At 40.6% G+C, this 17,064-nt stretch overlaps 1 protein-coding gene across 1 annotated transcript; it reads left to right on the top strand.

The window, feature by feature from the left end:
* The first annotated feature begins 5 nt into the window (after window positions 1-5).
* Window positions 6-16,956, top strand: LOC309688632 (uncharacterized protein). The gene is made up of 5 exons (XM_082504510.1): window positions 6-913; window positions 7,338-7,434; window positions 13,284-13,437; window positions 13,529-13,674; window positions 15,618-16,956. Coding segments are annotated over exons 1-5 (726 nt in total). The 5' UTR covers window positions 6-586; the 3' UTR covers window positions 15,620-16,956.
* Window positions 16,957-17,064: the final 108 nt, after the last annotated feature.

Raw genomic sequence — 17,064 nt, 5'->3', positions numbered from 1 at the left:
GTGCCAGCAGCTGGCATGAAAACATGAATGCGGCTGTAAAGTAGGTTTTCTTTCTGATGCTGCGTTTCTTTGTCTTTCTTTTCTCTGTTTCTCTTTTCTGAGTTTCATTTCTCTGCCTGGAGCATATTTGCAGTTTGAGTTCATCCAAGATCATCACTGGCAAGCTGGGAAATAGAAACAGAAAGCTTCAGTGTTCGACACACACCCACACACCCACACACCCACAGACACCCTCCCTCTCTCTTTACATGTAACTTTCCAACTTAGCTCTGTGTGAGTGTTAAACTCTGCTGGCTTCACTCTGATGTTGTAACTTTCCTGTTGATCGCTGCATGCTCTCTGGGTTTGATAACACCGACACAGAGAAGGAGGGCGAGGTTCAGGGTGGGATGGTTCCTGGGGGTGGAGATGGTGAGGTTTGCCGTCCTCCTGTCATCGTGTGAGGGAGCCCCTCCCTGTGTCCCTGCCCAGCCTGAAGGGAAACTCCAGCTCACTTCAACCTGAGAGACTTACTGAGAGCAGCTGCTCCACCGTTCTCCACCGTTCTTCATCGTTGTCATCATTTTCATAGCCTCCAATCCCCCCGATGGCGGCCGCCTCCAAGTCCTCCCAGATGGTAAAGAGTGTGGTGATTGCCCTGCTGGCGCTCTGGTCCATCATCTCTCTCATTGTGATCGTGGTGTGGGCGACATCTCCCGACATGAAAGGCGCAGCCCAATGCCGCGCTGAGCTGCAGGAGGTCACCGAGAAGATGGAAGGGGCAAAGGTGGTGTATAACAAGAACAAAGAAGCTCTGGAGAGGATGGTGTTGGAGGAAAGGAGGAAGACAGAGCAACAGAGAGCTGAGAACCTGGTGCTCCTGGGCCAACTCAATACCACCAACGTCACACTGGAGGAGTGCCGGCAGGAAAACGTGAGTTCAGTCATTTATTTATCATTTCAGCACCTCCTCTGCTACCCATGGGTGGCATTTATGTCAGACTGATTATGTAGTTTACAATGATGTAGACTTAGTTGAAGAAATAGAAAAGAATAGAATAGAATAACAGAGCACCAGTTGGATCAGTTATCAGAGCCATGCAAAGCTCCCCTCCTGCTGTACCTATCTTTGCATAGTATGGTTGTTTCATTAAAATGGTGAGCCAGCCTTTGCTTCATATTAGAAAATGTTCATATATCGTTGGACCAACGAGTAATTTTCTTTGAGGTTAGTTTGCACGATGGTCGGTTGGCCTTACTACACCCTTAACTCCACAAACCCTTCAGAAGCTTCTTATTGTATCTAAGACATTATAATAATTTTCAGCTGCAACATTGCAGTCATATGCACATGAACAAATTACTAAATATTATCCTGCCATATCATGTGCACGACAATTAAAAAGCTCTACGTCTTTTTTAATAGAAGTATGTTGTGTAGGTTGGCCTGCTGCTACAGTGGTTAGCACTGTTCTCGTACACCAAGAAGGTCCCGTGTTCCTGTGTGGAGGTTCATGCTCTACTCATCTCCGGGTACTCCTGCTTCCTCCCACAGTTTAATGATGATTCCTAATTGAATGTTAGTGGGAATATTTGTCTGAAGGGCATACCTGCCTCTTGCCCTTTGATAGCTGGCATAGCTAGGCTCCACAAAGTAGAAAGGGGGGAAAGGTGGATGTTTGGGTGGCAAATTTCAACTAAATTAAATGACTAATATGCTCCTTTCACTTTTTAGACTTTTAAACCGGTTTAAAAAAACGCTCTCTTTATCTTTGATACTGCGGGAATAAAAGTCAAAACCTTTTTGATTGGTTCCTTTCATCACAACCACCAATAGAACCTACGGTCATACGGTCGACACTGCAAAGAGCCAAATAGAAATGCATTAGATTCACCTCAGTTTTTTATTCTTGCCAGCTTTAGACTGAAGCTGAAGTTGTGCTTAACTCACAATGAGTCCCAAACATCAGCAGACTTCCCAGCATGCACTGGAAGCTCCCAAGAATGATAGTTTGACTTAAATTACAAACTGATACTGAAAATAGCATCTTTTTTTAATCCAGCTTGCAAAATTGAAACCAAAGCTGCCCCACCCACCTCACCAAAACACTAATGGCTTCCATCTGTCCTCAAAAAGAAAAAACGCTGAGACATATCAATAAATGTCATCAGAGAGGGTAGACGGAGACCAGAGTTTAGCATGTTTAGGAGTCAAAATGTGAAATATCCACAGTGACGGTGCAGAGCTGAGTTTGATGCAACAAGGATTTCTCTGAGTGTGAAAATGAGCTCAGATATGAACAGAGTGGGATTCTCTCCTCCTCTTTGCTCAACTCTTTCCACTTTGGGAGACCTGATTTTCCTTCGCGTACAACAACTTTTTTCCTCCCTGCAGGCTTGACTCAGTGTTTATAGGATAAGAGGCATTCAGTTGCTTCCAACATTTCCAACTCTGTATTCTGAGAGTCGCTGGTTGGAAAAAATGAGTGTTTGCCTTCTCTCTCCCTCCTCCTGTGGTTCGTCCTGACTCACTCCCACTCTCCACTCCTTCACTCCTCCCTCCCTGCCTGCTCCTTACTTTTTCCTCAGTCTAACTTCTCCCCTCTTGACTCTGACTTTTCTACTCATCCAGTAAAAATGTTTGGCTTCTGCACACATTTTTGTGCAGGCGTCATTGCTGCTAGCTGTCCACAGCTATTGAGATTATGGAAATGGATGCATGCACAAACACGCAGCATTTTTCTAGAAACATGCTCACCACTGTGATGTGCGCAAATCAGGTCATCGCAAACATAAAAGCAAAATGAAACTCAAGGAAACAGAATCTTATGTTGAAGCTGCTTTTAGGGCTGAGTGCCAATGAGCAAAGATCTCTTAAATATGCATGTTTATGAGAATTATAGCAAGATGATCATCCACACTGACAAAGCAGACATTTTGGAAAGTACCAAAGAAACCAAAGTTTATTTTGTCCTTCCTGTCAGCTTCCTGTGCTCAACTTCAAGCTGGTAGAAGAAATCCTGTCAGATATCCTTCAGCTGCTTTTCAGAGGTTAGCAGTTATTCTCAACTATCTTCATCAACATTTCCCCAGCACTGCAATTAATGCTGTCAAGTCAACCGTGCAGGCTTTTTCTTTTTGCAGGTCTCCTGTGGCATCCCCACACAGACATACAAAGTTTTAGCAAAGTCCACCTAAACAGGGTTACCATTGTGAAGAGTTTCGTTTTACCCCAAAGTACTGGCTAAACCCTCCCAGCAAATGAAAGCAAAAGTAAAAAGTGAGGCACAACAAACAAACAAAATCCTCCTAAGAAGCTTTGAGGCTTGGATGCAAAGTTTTCAAAGGGACCTGACAAAGTTGCACCACCTCTATCCTTCTGATGTAGATTTCACCTGTCTATAAAAAGGAAAGGTTATCTTATATTACTGCAGCTGGTTAATCGGGACATTCAGTGAATATGCAGAGGGCATCTAACAACAACGGGGCCAAAGCTGGAATTCCTCCAGTACACTTACGACCTTTTGGAGGATTTTTAAAGGAGATATCTGAAAGATAATTCTTAACTTTACTAACATGTCCAAGACGTTTGTGCTGAATTCGCAGTAAATGAAATTGTAGTGTTTTTTTATTTATTTGTTTTATATTTTATGTATTTGTTACTTAGGACTGTGTGCATGAAACACCCACCCAGTAAATGGATGCGGCTTGCTAACAGAGGCTACTTGGTAGCACTGGCTGATAACGCCATCCGAGTCCTTTCTGGCTCCATAAAGCCTGCAGCACTCATGCTGAAAGTCCAAAACCTGTAACTCCACCGTGCTTGGATTTTTCTTGATTCTGATTAGTTCTTTGGGTGTGACTGTGCAGAGCGACGTGCAGTAAAGTCTGTTACCTTATATGACCATTACTTCTAGCCATCTAATAAGCAATAGTGTTAACTGCACCTGAGTAAGTGAAAATCTAATTAGAAAAACTGGTTAAAAAAAGGCAACAACAATGTAAGAGGTGGGAGTTTCCTAGGATTTGTCTAAAACCTTTTTCCAGGATTAAGAAAGACAAAAACGTCCTCTGTCGAGGGAAAAGCCTGGACGTGTCAGTTAAACTCCACTGCCGTAAACACACGCTCTTCTTTTCTGCATGTAAAGAACAACTGTCGCTCAGTCCTTCCAGTCATGCTCTGAGCTCTCAGATGTGAAACGTTTGGACTACATGTGATATTTGCAGTTGTTACGTGAAATTTTGAGATCTGGGTTTAATTTTAGTTGGTGTGTTTTCATGTTAATCAGCTGAGGCTGTCTGTAATGTTTGTCTTTTGACTTGGGTATTAACTTCCTTTAAGTGATTGTTATTGCACTTTTTTTTTTTACTGTAAAAGTTATCAATGAGACCAGCAACATTGGAAGCACCTACCCGTGAACCATTTTTGCACTCCTTGTCTATCAGAAATCAATAATCAGTATGAATGTTAAGACATTGGTAAAGATCAGAAAGCACACAGTTAGCAGAAAGGAGCACTGCTGTGAGGGCAGAAGAACAGCAAACAGAAAGGAATCCAGATCCCTACATCGAGCCTTCAAAAAAGGTTCTACGAAAACAAGAAAAAACCCAAAAACTGATCAAACGGTAAAGTGAACCACTGAAACGCCATCAACCTGAGTCGTGTCTGTGAAGGTTCTCAGTCATCCAGGTCATCGTAGTCTAAGGAGCTTGCAAAGAAAAGCGTCTGGACTTCTTTAAGTTGCTTGAAGACATTTCACCTCTCATCCGAGAAGCTTCTTCAGTTCTAAGGTCAAATGGTGGAGAGTCCCAGATATAAACCTAGTGGGAGTTTCCCCCCACAGAGGGACAAAAGGACCCCCTGATGATCCTCTAGTCGCCTGAGCCAAGGTGGGAAACTGGGTGTGGGTCACAATCAGCCAGAGTTTCGGGTGTGTTCATTGTGAAACCTGGCCCCACCTTATCATGCGAATTCCTGAGGTCAGATGGCCCAGGATGTGAGTGGGCGTTAAGGCGTCTGGGAAGGATCTCAAAACTGGATTATAGATGGCAGAGAGTTGGTGTCGTAAGCCCCGCCTCTGTTCAAAGATGGTCGCTCACAGTGGACATAGATGGCTTCTTTCACTCCTCTTTCAAACCATCTGTCCAAAATGTGAACATTGGCATCCTCGAAAGAGTGACCTTTGACCTCTAGATGCAGATGGACTGCTGAGTCTTGTCCTGTGGAGGTGGCTCTTCTGTGTTGTGCCATGCGCTTGTGAAGTGGCTGTTTGGTCTCTCCAATGTAGAGGTCTGGGCATTCCTCGCTGCACTGTACAGCATACACCACATTGTTAAGTTTGCGTTTTGGCGTTTTGTCTTCCCAGATGCCTTAACACCCACTCACATCCTGGGCCATCTGACCTCAGGAAATCACATGATAAGGTGGGGCCAGGTTTCACAATGAGCTCACCCGAAACTCTGGCTGATTGGGACCCACACCCAGTTTCACACCTTGGCTCAGGCGATTAGAGGATCATCAGGGGTCCTTTTGTCCCTCTGTGGGGGGTCACTCCCACTAGGTTTATATCTGGGACTCTCTCACGTTTGAGAACTAACATGAAAGTTCTCACTTTACATACTGAGGAGTCATTGTGATAACAATAGGGGGATTTTGGAAACCTGTCCTTATGCTCCAGTATTGATAAGAGATTGACGTAATAAAGATCTCTGCCTCTGCACAGCATCAGTGTCATTATCAGTGAAGTCTGAGTGGACAGATTATGTTATATTGTATCATTAAAAGGCCTCTCAGGATGGAGAGATTTGTTTGGACTGGTCCTTTACATCTAATAATAACTGTTGCCTGTGATGAAAGGAATTCTTCTAAAAGCCAGCGCTGCCCTGCTTTCAGTCACCAGCTTAGCTCTGAGAACACAAAGTTTGGTCCAAGTTGATGTCGTACCAAAAATGATATGAAACACTGAGTTGTTGCCACATAGAAGCTCTGTTCATTACAGAAAACAAAAAAGTCCTAGCTATATATTATTTATGTGAAGTCAAAATATCTAGATTTGTTTTACTGAAAAAAAGTTCATAATTAAATTCATGTTTCTACTGCTGACTTAAGCTTTGCCAAATTTTCTCAATTGCTCAAAATGTTCATGTTGCATGCTCCCAAAGAGCAAAGAGGAATCCTGCCATCACACAGCAGGAAGAAGGCAACAGAAAACCTTCAGTTGGAGAGTCTGAGTCACGATGTGTGCCAAACCCAACAGTCACTGAGATGGCATGAAGACCCAGCACACATTTTAGCAGCTGATTTACAGGTTTAACTAATCATATATATAAAAACATTAAAATTGTTGGAAAGAATCAACTTCATGAAAAACGTTGTTTACAAACAAATAAATCTTTTGTTAAACTTGAAAATCTTTACTGCATGTACAGAGATTCAAACTGCAACGTGACTCTTGGTGAGGCAGCAGTTCTAGTTGTTACACATAAAGAACCTGTCAACTTGTCATGCTGGTTGTGAACATTTGAGTTCTACTGAAAGACTAGTGACTAGTTAGTAGAGGTAGTCCCGGTTCATCTACTTGTCAGTTTCTTGGTTCATTGCTTCCTTTGATCCAAAACACCTGTGAGGTTTGTTTACGCCCACATACTTGCCTCCTAAGAGGAGGAAGCACCTTGTGACAAAGTGGATGAGCAGTTGGAACACGCTCCTCACACCTAATCAATGCCCCACATCTTTAAAGCTTCTTGAAAATAAACGAGTGAAATCTTTCTCTCACAATACTCAGAAAGTCAACAATGTCTCAGACAGGAACTTTTTTAAACTCACTAAATCTAAATATGAATCCTATTGTATGACTAGAAATGAATTCTTACCACCAATAAACTGTTTGTGGTAAATTTACACAAAACATGGACATAACCCTGGTGATGCCACCCAGTGGTTAGTGAAGCTGCATGTTTTTGTCCACACCATCGTAGCCTCAGGGTGATGTGTACTCGGGCCATTAGGTGAGCAGTGGCATCGTTTTCCTACAGATTTTGATCAGAATTTTGCTGTAAGTTTTAAATTATTACAATATATATAAAATATGTGGTTGATAATGATGGAGGCATAAGAAAAAAAGGGTGTAGTCTTAAACTAACCACTGACCCTCTTGCTACAAGTTGCTGATAGTTGACAGAACCACGGTCAGAAATCTTGCTGTTAAAATCAAGGGATTTATGATATAAAATGAAATATTATTGATAGGAAAAGCTAAACATTACACAAACGCAATGCACAGAACTGTTAACTCACAGTAACACCAAGGTTTCTTTTTCTTCTTCTCCCTTTGGGGTGTGTTTAATTCATTCTACAGGTCCTCCTGAACAGGAACATGACCATCATGCAGGAGGACATTGAGGAACTGCGACAGAAAGAAGCGAACCTCACTGTTCAGCTCGGCCTGCTGAGAGGTAGGAAAAACTCCATCACTGCCATGAAAGGAGACTTTTCCCCGGCCCTATTCTTAGCCATATTTTCCTCCACTGTTGCCATGAGGACAGAGTGTAAATAAATACACGATTGGTCGGTCAAAAAACAAAAAGAAGTGGAGGGCTGGTATTACCAGCAACAGCCCAAGTTGTAGGTGTTGTTGTCTCAACACCTAAAGCACCCATTACTCTGTCTGGATGTCGTTGTCAGTGTTGTGGTCATTTCTGTACGTTGTCGCAGTAGATTTGCCTCATCAGTAGAATTTATTCCTTTTTTTTATGTTTACTTTATCAGGAATTCTGAGATAAAAACCTGGCCAAGGTAGCAACTTTACACACAACACTGGTGCATTGTTCCTTTGTTGCCGGTGTAATTACTTTCAGAACAAACAGCAGGACCCGTCAGGTCTGAGGAATGTGGGTTTCCCTGTATTGAAGGATCACAACGCTATGCCAACAGCTCGCAGGGCAGAAGTGACTTCACAGAGCAGCTCAACATGTCACAAACTCCAACACCTGCATTTTAATTTAACTCTTACATATCTTCATGTTTCCTCTAATGATCAGGTCCAAAACCTGGTGCAACAGTTGTCTTTGATTCTTTGTGCTGTTTGCAGCAACACAAACTACAAAATTCTGTGTGAATCCAAGTGCTGGAGATATTTCAGTACCAGCAGGGTTGATGGTTGAACTGCATCAGCATTGTGTGGTGCTTCTAAAATTAATTAGATCATTTTTTGTTGTTTTGTTTTTCTTTCCAAAGCCAGGCAATGTCTCGCTGTAAAACAGCTGCCCATCGGTGTTCTTTCATATCCTTTGTTATTCTTTTAAAGCTGATGAAACAGTTATGTAAAAAAAAACCTTCGACTGAGCTGTTACAACAGGAAGCTCTGCATGGTTTTGAGTTTAGGAACCATTTATGTTTCACTTCCTCTTTTGTGCACATTCTCTCAGGGAGGCAAGTGGTTCACTTTGTGGTGTTTTTGGTGTATAAACTACCAGTCAAAGGTTCAGACACGCCTCCTCATTTAATGGTTTTTCTTTATTTATACTACTTCCTACATTGTAGATACATACTGAAGAAATCAAATATTTGAAGCCAGATATATAGAATTATGTAGCAAAGAAAAGATTGATAAGATATTGATATGTTTTATATTTTATATTCCTTAAAGTAGCCGCCTTCTCTCAGTGAGCTTCATGATGTAGTCACCTGAAATGGTTTCTACTTCACAGCCGTGTCTTGTCAGGGTTCATTTGTAGAATTTCTTTGCCTTGAGTGGGACCATCAGTTGTGTTATGCAGGTTGGTGCACAGCTGACAACCCTATTTAACAATTGTTATAATTCATATTATGGCAAGAACCAATCTGCTAAGTAGAGAGAAACAACAGTTCATCATTACTTTAAGAACTCAACGTCGGTCGGTCCGGAAAATTCACGAAATTTCAAATGTGTCCCCAAGTGCAGCCACCAGAACCATCAAGCGCTACAACGAAACATGATCACACGAGGACCGCCCCAGGAAAGGAAGCCCAAGAGTCACCTCTGCTGCTGAGGATAAATTCACCAGCCTCAGAAATCGCAAGTTAGCAGCAGCTCAGATTAGAGCCCAGATAAATGTCACAGAGCGTTTCAGTAGCTGACACATCTTTACATCAACTATTCAGAGGAGACTGTGAATCAGGCGTTTGTGGTCAAATAGCTGCTGATAAACCAAGACTAAGGAAAAGCTACAAGCAGAAGAGATTTGTTTGGGCCAAGAAACACAACGAGTGGACATTAGACCAGAGGAAATCTGAGCTTTGGTCTGATGAGTCCACATTTGAGATCTTTGGTTCCACCTGCGGTGTCTTTGTGCGATGCAGAAAAGGTGAATGGATGATCTCTACATGCATAGTTCCCACTGTGAAACATGGAGGAGGAGGTTTGATGGTGTGGGGGGGCTTTGCAGGTGGCACACTGAACCAGCATGGCTAACACAGCATCCTGTAGCAACATGCCATCCCATCCAGTTTCCGTTTAATTAGTCCATCATTAATATTACAACAGGACAATGACCCCAAACACACCTCCAGGCTGTGTAAGAGCTAACTGACCAAGAAGTGATGGTCTGGCTTCCACAGTCACCCAACCTTAACCCAATCAAGATGGTTTCGGATGAGGTGGACCACAAAGTGAAGGCTAAAGGGCCGACAAGCGCTCCGCCTCTCTGGGAACTCCTTCAAGACTGTTGGAAACCATTTCAGGTGACGACCTCATGAAGCTCATTGAGAGAATGCCAAGAGAGTGCAAGGCAGTAATCAAAGCTAAGGACGGAAAGTTTTGAGTTATTTCACACTTTTTTTACTACATAATTCCATGTGTTCATTTTGATGCCTTCAGTGAGAATCTACAATGTAAATAGTCATGAAAATAAAGCAAAACCATGAAATTGGAAGGTGTGTCCAAGGTTTTGTCTGGTAGTATATATGTGACGTAGGATTTCTTTAAGCAGGTGTAAAGTCTATATATTGTCATTTTGAGAGTTGCACTCATGGAGATCTGTTTGTTGTTGAGGCAGTTGGGCTTTCTGAGCGTCTTGGAGATGATGTCTGGATTCTCTGTAATGTTAATGTTTAGTGTAAAAATGTCCCGGACACCAAATATGCAGAAAAGAATCACTATCGACTAAGGTTTTGGGTTGGTCATTAAGTTTAGTCATTAACACTTTCACAGCAGCTTAATTCAAACCACCTATTACTGACTAATCAGTTAAGTATGGGGTCATCTAAGATGTTCTAACCCTGGATAATGAAAACATGCATTTTTAAAAATTCTGATCCAAAATATTACCTGTGCCCAGTGTTTATTTTAACCTATTGATTTAGCCCTGGAGGGCCTACTTCTGGTAGCTAAAGATGCTAAAACCATAGCGTAGTCAGAGGGATGACAGCAGCATTTTTTCTTTGTCAAACCAGTTTGAACTAGTAAACGGCAACAAATAAGATAACCATCTCAAAAGATAATCTGCTTTAGTCTTGTTTGTCTCGTTTCATCGTAAACTGAAAATGAAACTAAAAAAGTGTTTGAGGTTCAGAGGCACCACTTTGTGGTGACACATAGATGTCTTCTCTCCTGCTGGTCAACTCAGCACTCACATTCTTAACTTTTGTTCAATGAGATCAGTTCTTAAAGCTGTTCATACTATGAGTTTTGAACCAAAGCAGCAGGACTTGGTTTAAGTAGTTCCTTTTTAAAAAGAGCTCATTAAAAAACAGATGTCAAACTAAAACTTCATTAAAGGACTCTTTGTATTGTTTAAGTGATTTTTTTAATACTGTACCATAAAACACTAATCTTTATCATACGAAGGAAAGCAATTTTCTTGACTAGGAATCTCAAAAAATAACAGGGCAAGAACAGCGGCCTGATGGGAAGTGGAGACATACATTAATGGAGGTGACTTCCTGCAGCAAGCGGTTGAAGGGAAACAATAAATTCCTGTACGGAGGAGATATGAAAGGAGCATTGTGTTAGAAGGGAGAGGGTTGCTCTGATAAACATCAGTCACTATTTAATATGAACAAATCAGTGTGGAAGAAATCAGTCACAAAACATCGGACTAGGAAAAAACATGTAGCCAGGGCGTGTTTTCGTTTAAAATGTGTGCTTTTGATCCCTGAAATTTTTCTGTTTGCACCAAACGCTGTATGTATGTATTAAACAGACTAATAAAACCCCACTAATTGTTTTTCACCAAAACCAAAGTGCAGATGTCTTGGACAGTTATTCAGCGAGCCATGCTATTTATCACATAACTGCATTTGAGTCATACTGAATAGATTCAACACTCTATATTAAAAAGAAATGGGAAGTTGAACTGACCATAAAAATAACAGAGAAAGAATGGCTCAATATGTGTGAATTGCAACACAGTACAACTAATTCGCCGTTGTGGAGGGAATTTTGTTGGAAAAATTTGACACGTTTTTTCATTACACCCAAAATAAAAAGCAAACTGACCTCAAGTTTACAAAATTGTTGGAGATTGTGTGGAGAAATGGAAGCGGATCATTCTCATGTATTCTGGAAATGCATTAAAATTAAAAAGTATTGGGAAGACTTAAAATGAATATGGATAATATTTTGAGTTATACATTCCCAAATACTTGCCAAGTGATGTATCTAGGAAACATAAAAGAATACATACAAAAAGAGGACGTGTATTTAGTCAAAATAATTCTGGCCGCAACAAAAAAAAGCAATTACAAAGAAGTGGTTACATCCAGATCCTCCCACCCAGCGGGATTGGATCAGTATTGTAGAGGATATCTCAGAGATGGAAAAAATAACACTCAACATTAGACTGATGGGAGGTAAATACGACAGACTATGGAGGAAGTGGAAAACATTCAGAAGTGACACAAATGAAATAACATAATAGGTTTTCTTTTTTTTTTCTGCAATGTGATAAATGGAGAAAGATATGTAAACTCCAGACTCTGTTTGTTTATATGTATGTCTGTTTGTTATTTTCTTTACTGTATGTCCACAATGATAAAATAACCTAATAAAAATCAAAGTAAAAAAAAAAAAGAGTCATACTGAATAAAAAAAATTAAGTTACGCTTAAAATTTAAGAATGCTCATTGGCTTACAAGTTTCCAGTCTCAGGCCATTAGGAAGCGGTTTCACAATCAGACCCGTGCCTTCTTGTCACTTCTGGTTTTTGAAACCAAGATGTCAATGGGAAAAAACCTAATCTCAGAATCAGACTCAACGAAACCAATGGATGATGTTAGGTAGCTACTTTCATCTTTTACACCATCTATGCACCAATGACTGTAGAAAACTTTTATACAGTCATTGCTATGAACCTACAGCTACAGCCCCCTATGTCTCTAGCTACCTGTCAGTCAAATAAGCCAAATGCCTATTAATGCAAACTTAATTTAAACTGGTAAGTTACTTAAAAGTTCACATACTTTACAGCTGTTATGAAGGATGGGATTTGCTACAAAGTCAAAATTGTTGTTTACCAGGTTTGGGCTGCAGTTTTTTAGGCTTCTGATTTAGGTTCATTTTCCAGCTTTAGATGTTGCTGCTTTTTTTAAACATACTGAAATAATTTTGCTGTTTCGCAGAAGACTTTAGGAGCCTGGTTTTTGGAAGTGGAGGAATGTTGGAAAGAATTAAGTATGAAAGGAAATAAATGAATGTGTGTTGGAAACAAGTGAAATGATGACACAACTCTAGAAAAAAAATCCGGTTGTAGGATTGATGATGATGATCTCACTGAGCCTGAGTAACATTCTGCAAATGACGAAGTCAAAGTCCAGACAAGACGAGTGCTGGCAGCACAGCACAGGTCATTCCTCACATAGCTCCCACTGGAGGCTCTCTGATACCACTCCATGTTTCCTTATAAGCTAATGCAGGCGCAGACCTGAGACAAACCCTCAAAGCGTGTCTGGACTGAGGAGTTCCCAAGAAAACAAATGTAGGATTGGTTAGTTACTGTTGCTGGGTTGGAAAACTGTCTACAGGTCCAGAAAACTAAGCAGAACGTAGACTTGGAGTTTTATTTCTACTTCACAGATCTACATTTTTTTTAAAGCACCTGTTTCCAACCGCAGTCCTCTCAAGATCCTTTATGTTGTGAGACAATATAATAAGATAACCTCAGCTATCAGCCAATCCCATGTAAGGAAGCACTTGGCGACAGTGGGGAGGGAGAATCCCCTTTTAACAGAATCTGGAAGTATCCTGTATGTGTGCTGTTTGTGTGGTTCATCTGTTTTTGCATGGTTCCTTGCATTCACTGGAGCTTTCCCTGTTTTCTGTTCTCAGATCAAATTGACACCCTTGAGCAGAACCTGACCCAGGCCGTTCATAAGACCGAGGCTGCAGAGAGTCTGCAGAAGGCTGCTGAGAGCAACATGATGGCAGCTCAGGCTCAGACCAAAGGCTGTGAGTCCAGCAAGCAGGCTGTGCAGAAGCAGCTGTGAGTCCACACTGTGAGCTAAACTGATCATTGGGGGATTCTCCTGAATGAGGCGGTAGTTCTGACTCTGTCTCTGCTTTTGTGTTAACAGTCAGAAGTGTACAGCGACCAAATCTGAAGCTCCTCAGCTGACACAGCCACGGGCCCCCACCTCTGCCCCTAGTTCCACTGCTCCTCTGTTTGCTGGTATTCCTGCACTGATGCTGCTTGTCTGCAGTGCTCTGCATCTGATAACCTGTGAGTAGCAACAATGCTTACACATCTGTCTCACTGCAATGTTAATCCCTTATGCATGATGCCAAATCTGATCCTAAACAACCTGCTGCACCCAAACGTGTTCTGCACAGGGTGTAGCAGGGAGTCATCCTGGTTTTATCTTTGCTAAATTATTTAAAGTTGAGTTTAAGTAGATTTGCTTATTTCACTTAAGAGTTTATTGTTAAAAACATTTTTCATTTTACTTTAGTTTTATTTATTGTGTGTGTGTGTGTGTGTGTGTTAGTTTTTATGTCTTTAGTATTTACCAGCTGGCATCCTGCAACAAACACAGATTGAAACTCTTTTGCTTAAAAATGTAACAACATGGAAATGAATGATCTATCGTCACTTGCAAAAAACGTTCAACAGAAAAAACTCATTAATGGTGTAAAATAAATGATTAAACATGTCATTATAATATGCAACAACATAAAATGATGACAAAAGTCTGCATGAATCTGCAGTTACTAAAATACCATAGTTCATCACACAGGTTAAGTTCTCATTAAGAAAGACACACACTCACAAAATAAATAGTTCTCCATCTGCTGGCTGGAGTTGCTCACTGCAACGAAGAGGCTGCAGAAAAGCCGTAGAAAAGAGCATCCTTAAATTATAAGTCCTTTAAATTTTTGAGTCCTTTAAATGTTGGGGTGGAGCTAGACACTTCGGTTAAATTCAGTTTTATATATAAATCGTGCCAAATCACAACAGTTGCCTCAAGGAGCTTTACACTGTAAGGTAAAGATCCTACATAAATACAGAAAAAACAGAGAACAAACGGCCCCTATGAGCAGGAACTAGGCGACAGTGGGAAAGAAAAACTTCCTTTAAACAGGAAGAAAGCTCCGGCAGAGCTAGGCTAGGGGACAGGCAGCCATCTGCCACCACCACAACGTGAGATTTCATAGATTTTCATTGTTTTACACATTTCTGTTGTCCTAAATCAAATTCCATTTGCTAAGTTTCAAGCAAATGGAATTTAATCTGGCAAACTTAGTTATTCTGAGAGAAAAACAGTTTTTAGGTTTGAATATATGTGGAACTTTTTTCATGTATTTTTTCTGTATTGTTTTTTAATGTGAAGAAAAAGTAAATTCAGTGGAACGCAGAGCTCTGGTATTTGCTTTGTAAAGTAGACTCAAATGTCTTTATTATTATTATGACCAAGTTTCTTTTGCATCTTTTGTTAAAGGAAGTAAGCTCTTAATCTGCATGTGACATATATCTATGTCACTGTTTTAGTTAAATTTCTTCAGTTTTTTTTTTATCCATTTGGGAGATTTTAACAGCCTCAACAACTACTGATCAGTGGCCATGAGTACCATTCATAGAGAGTTGGTGAATGGCTACAATCAAACCATTGTAAGATGGCGAAAGATGTATCTTTGCTCTGTAGATGTTGATCAGTGGTCATGAGAATCTGAATGATCATAAACTGACCTCCCAGCCCATTGTTCCTTCAGAGGGCTGGTTTCAGTCATTATGCAGACGTACTGTTTATAAGATTGAAACCTGCAGTCAGCTGAGACTGAAGACATCACCTGGATCAGCGACGAAACGTTTCTCCCACTGAAAACGTCCAGATAACAAAATCAACTTTTGGGACTGACTTACCTGGATGGTTGAGCATGCATCAAGACACACAGGAGATGTTCATTATTTATTTACTGTATTATGCAGAGTGAATAGACACCCACTTTATTGGTGGTAAGGTGACAAAGGGTTTAACACTGCCACCTCTACAGCAAAGAGGTCCTGGGTTCAACTCCCATCGTCCAGCTAGTTTCTTGTGTGTGGAGTCTGCATGTTCTCCCCAGTGTGGGTTCTGTCTGGGTTCCAGCTCCCTCCCACATTCAAACACATGCATTTTAGGTTAATTAATGATAACCATCACTTAACTTGTTTTTTCTGCTTTGTAGGAGTTGAACATGGAAAACGGTCGTACTAACAGCGAGCACTGCTGTCCAGCAGGAGGAGCGGAGCCTGGACTAACATACCGACTGCTGTACAAACGTTTTGCGTAACAAACGAACTGGTTACCGTGGGGATGCATCACGCTGAATGGACACAAACCTTGCTTTTTGTTTTTTACCCCACAGCTGAGACGTTTACTGCCCACTGGACGCTGTTGACTGTCTTTTTTACTGTTACATATGACCATTTGTAGAACAACCATTTCCATTAAATGAAATCAGATAAAGGTCGGATTTTTACTGCTAGCTGCGATCAGGTTCAAGTGTGTGAACGATGTTTTGCTTTTTGCATGCCTTTTTGTGCGCTTGAAGCTTCACTCATCCAAAAGACTTTTACAGGCTTTTCATGACTTTCATTAGATGCTTTTGTTTTAGGCAGAGGGGGTGGGGGTCAATGTTCCATTTAAATAAACCTGAGGATTGTTTTAGGTTAACACCATATTTTTTTTCTCAGTTTTGGATTAAAGTAGCTTTTTTTGTACATTTCAAGCTTTGCTCTTTCATTGGGAAATTTTGACGACTGAAACAACCTGAATGTTACTTCGTCCAAATCTGAGGATCTATTTTAGTGTTTTAATATTGCAGCTGTTGGTTTTGCAGGATATCCTCAAATGTTACTGTTGAAATGGAGGTTGAACATCTGAAATGTTTGTTGCAGTAAAGGTTGAGGCACTTGGAGTAATGTAAGTGTTCTGGAAATATTGCTGGTTTTAATTTCACTCAAGTACTTGTAAGGTAAACATGACAACATGTTCAGTGTGCAACTTTTTTCAGGTATTAAATGTTCTATTTGGTCACAACAAATTTTTTGTCGCCAGAAAATTTAATGTAATTTGCAATTTTCAACTTAATGCAAAAACTGGACCCTGTCTGATTATCTGGTTTTTGTACATACTTCAAACAAGTACAGACAGAAATTTGATTATCACAGATGTTACTTTGTTTTTAATGCTTTTCACACCGGCAGCTACAGTGCTGACGTCAGCTTCATTAAACATCAAACACCACACACTCTGGCTGTTACCAAGTGATCTTAAAATCTTTTAAAGTTGACTTATTCTGCTTTTGGTCATTTTTTTCACATGTACTGTTTCAGTGATTGAAACTTTTTAATATGAGTATCCAAGTCAGTGTTTGCATGTATGCAAAAGGTAGAGGTCAGACTATGTGCAAATAATCCCTGTAAGGCAAAAGTACAAACTTAAGACTGTCCCCGATATCGTTCCATCTGTTGTTCATTAAAATAACCCAGAAACTGATAAATAAAGATAACTTTGAACTGTGATGTGTAATCATGATTATAAATACAGTAGTATCTGTGCAAATTGAGTGAATAAGTTCATGTTAGTTTTGCTTCATAAAAAAGCTAAAAAAGAAACAAATTTCGATTGTC

Source organism: Aulonocara stuartgranti (genome assembly GCF_965226115.1).
Source record: "Aulonocara stuartgranti genome assembly, chromosome: 15".
Lineage (NCBI taxonomy): Eukaryota > Metazoa > Chordata > Actinopteri > Cichliformes > Cichlidae > Aulonocara > Aulonocara stuartgranti.
Note: the sequence above shows the minus strand (reverse complement) of the source record. Positions and strands in the feature narration are given on the sequence as shown.

Coding starts and splice junctions, on each gene's coding strand:
- LOC309688632 (XM_082504510.1), top strand. CDS start 587: ATGGCGGCCGCCTCCAAGTCCTCCCAGATGGTAAAGAGTGTGGTGATT. Junction 914..7,337: donor AGGAGTGCCGGCAGGAAAAC/GTGAGTTCAGTC, acceptor TTCATTCTACAG/GTCCTCCTGAACAGGAACAT. Junction 13,438..13,528: donor CAGGCTGTGCAGAAGCAGCT/GTGAGTCCACAC, acceptor TTGTGTTAACAG/TCAGAAGTGTACAGCGACCA.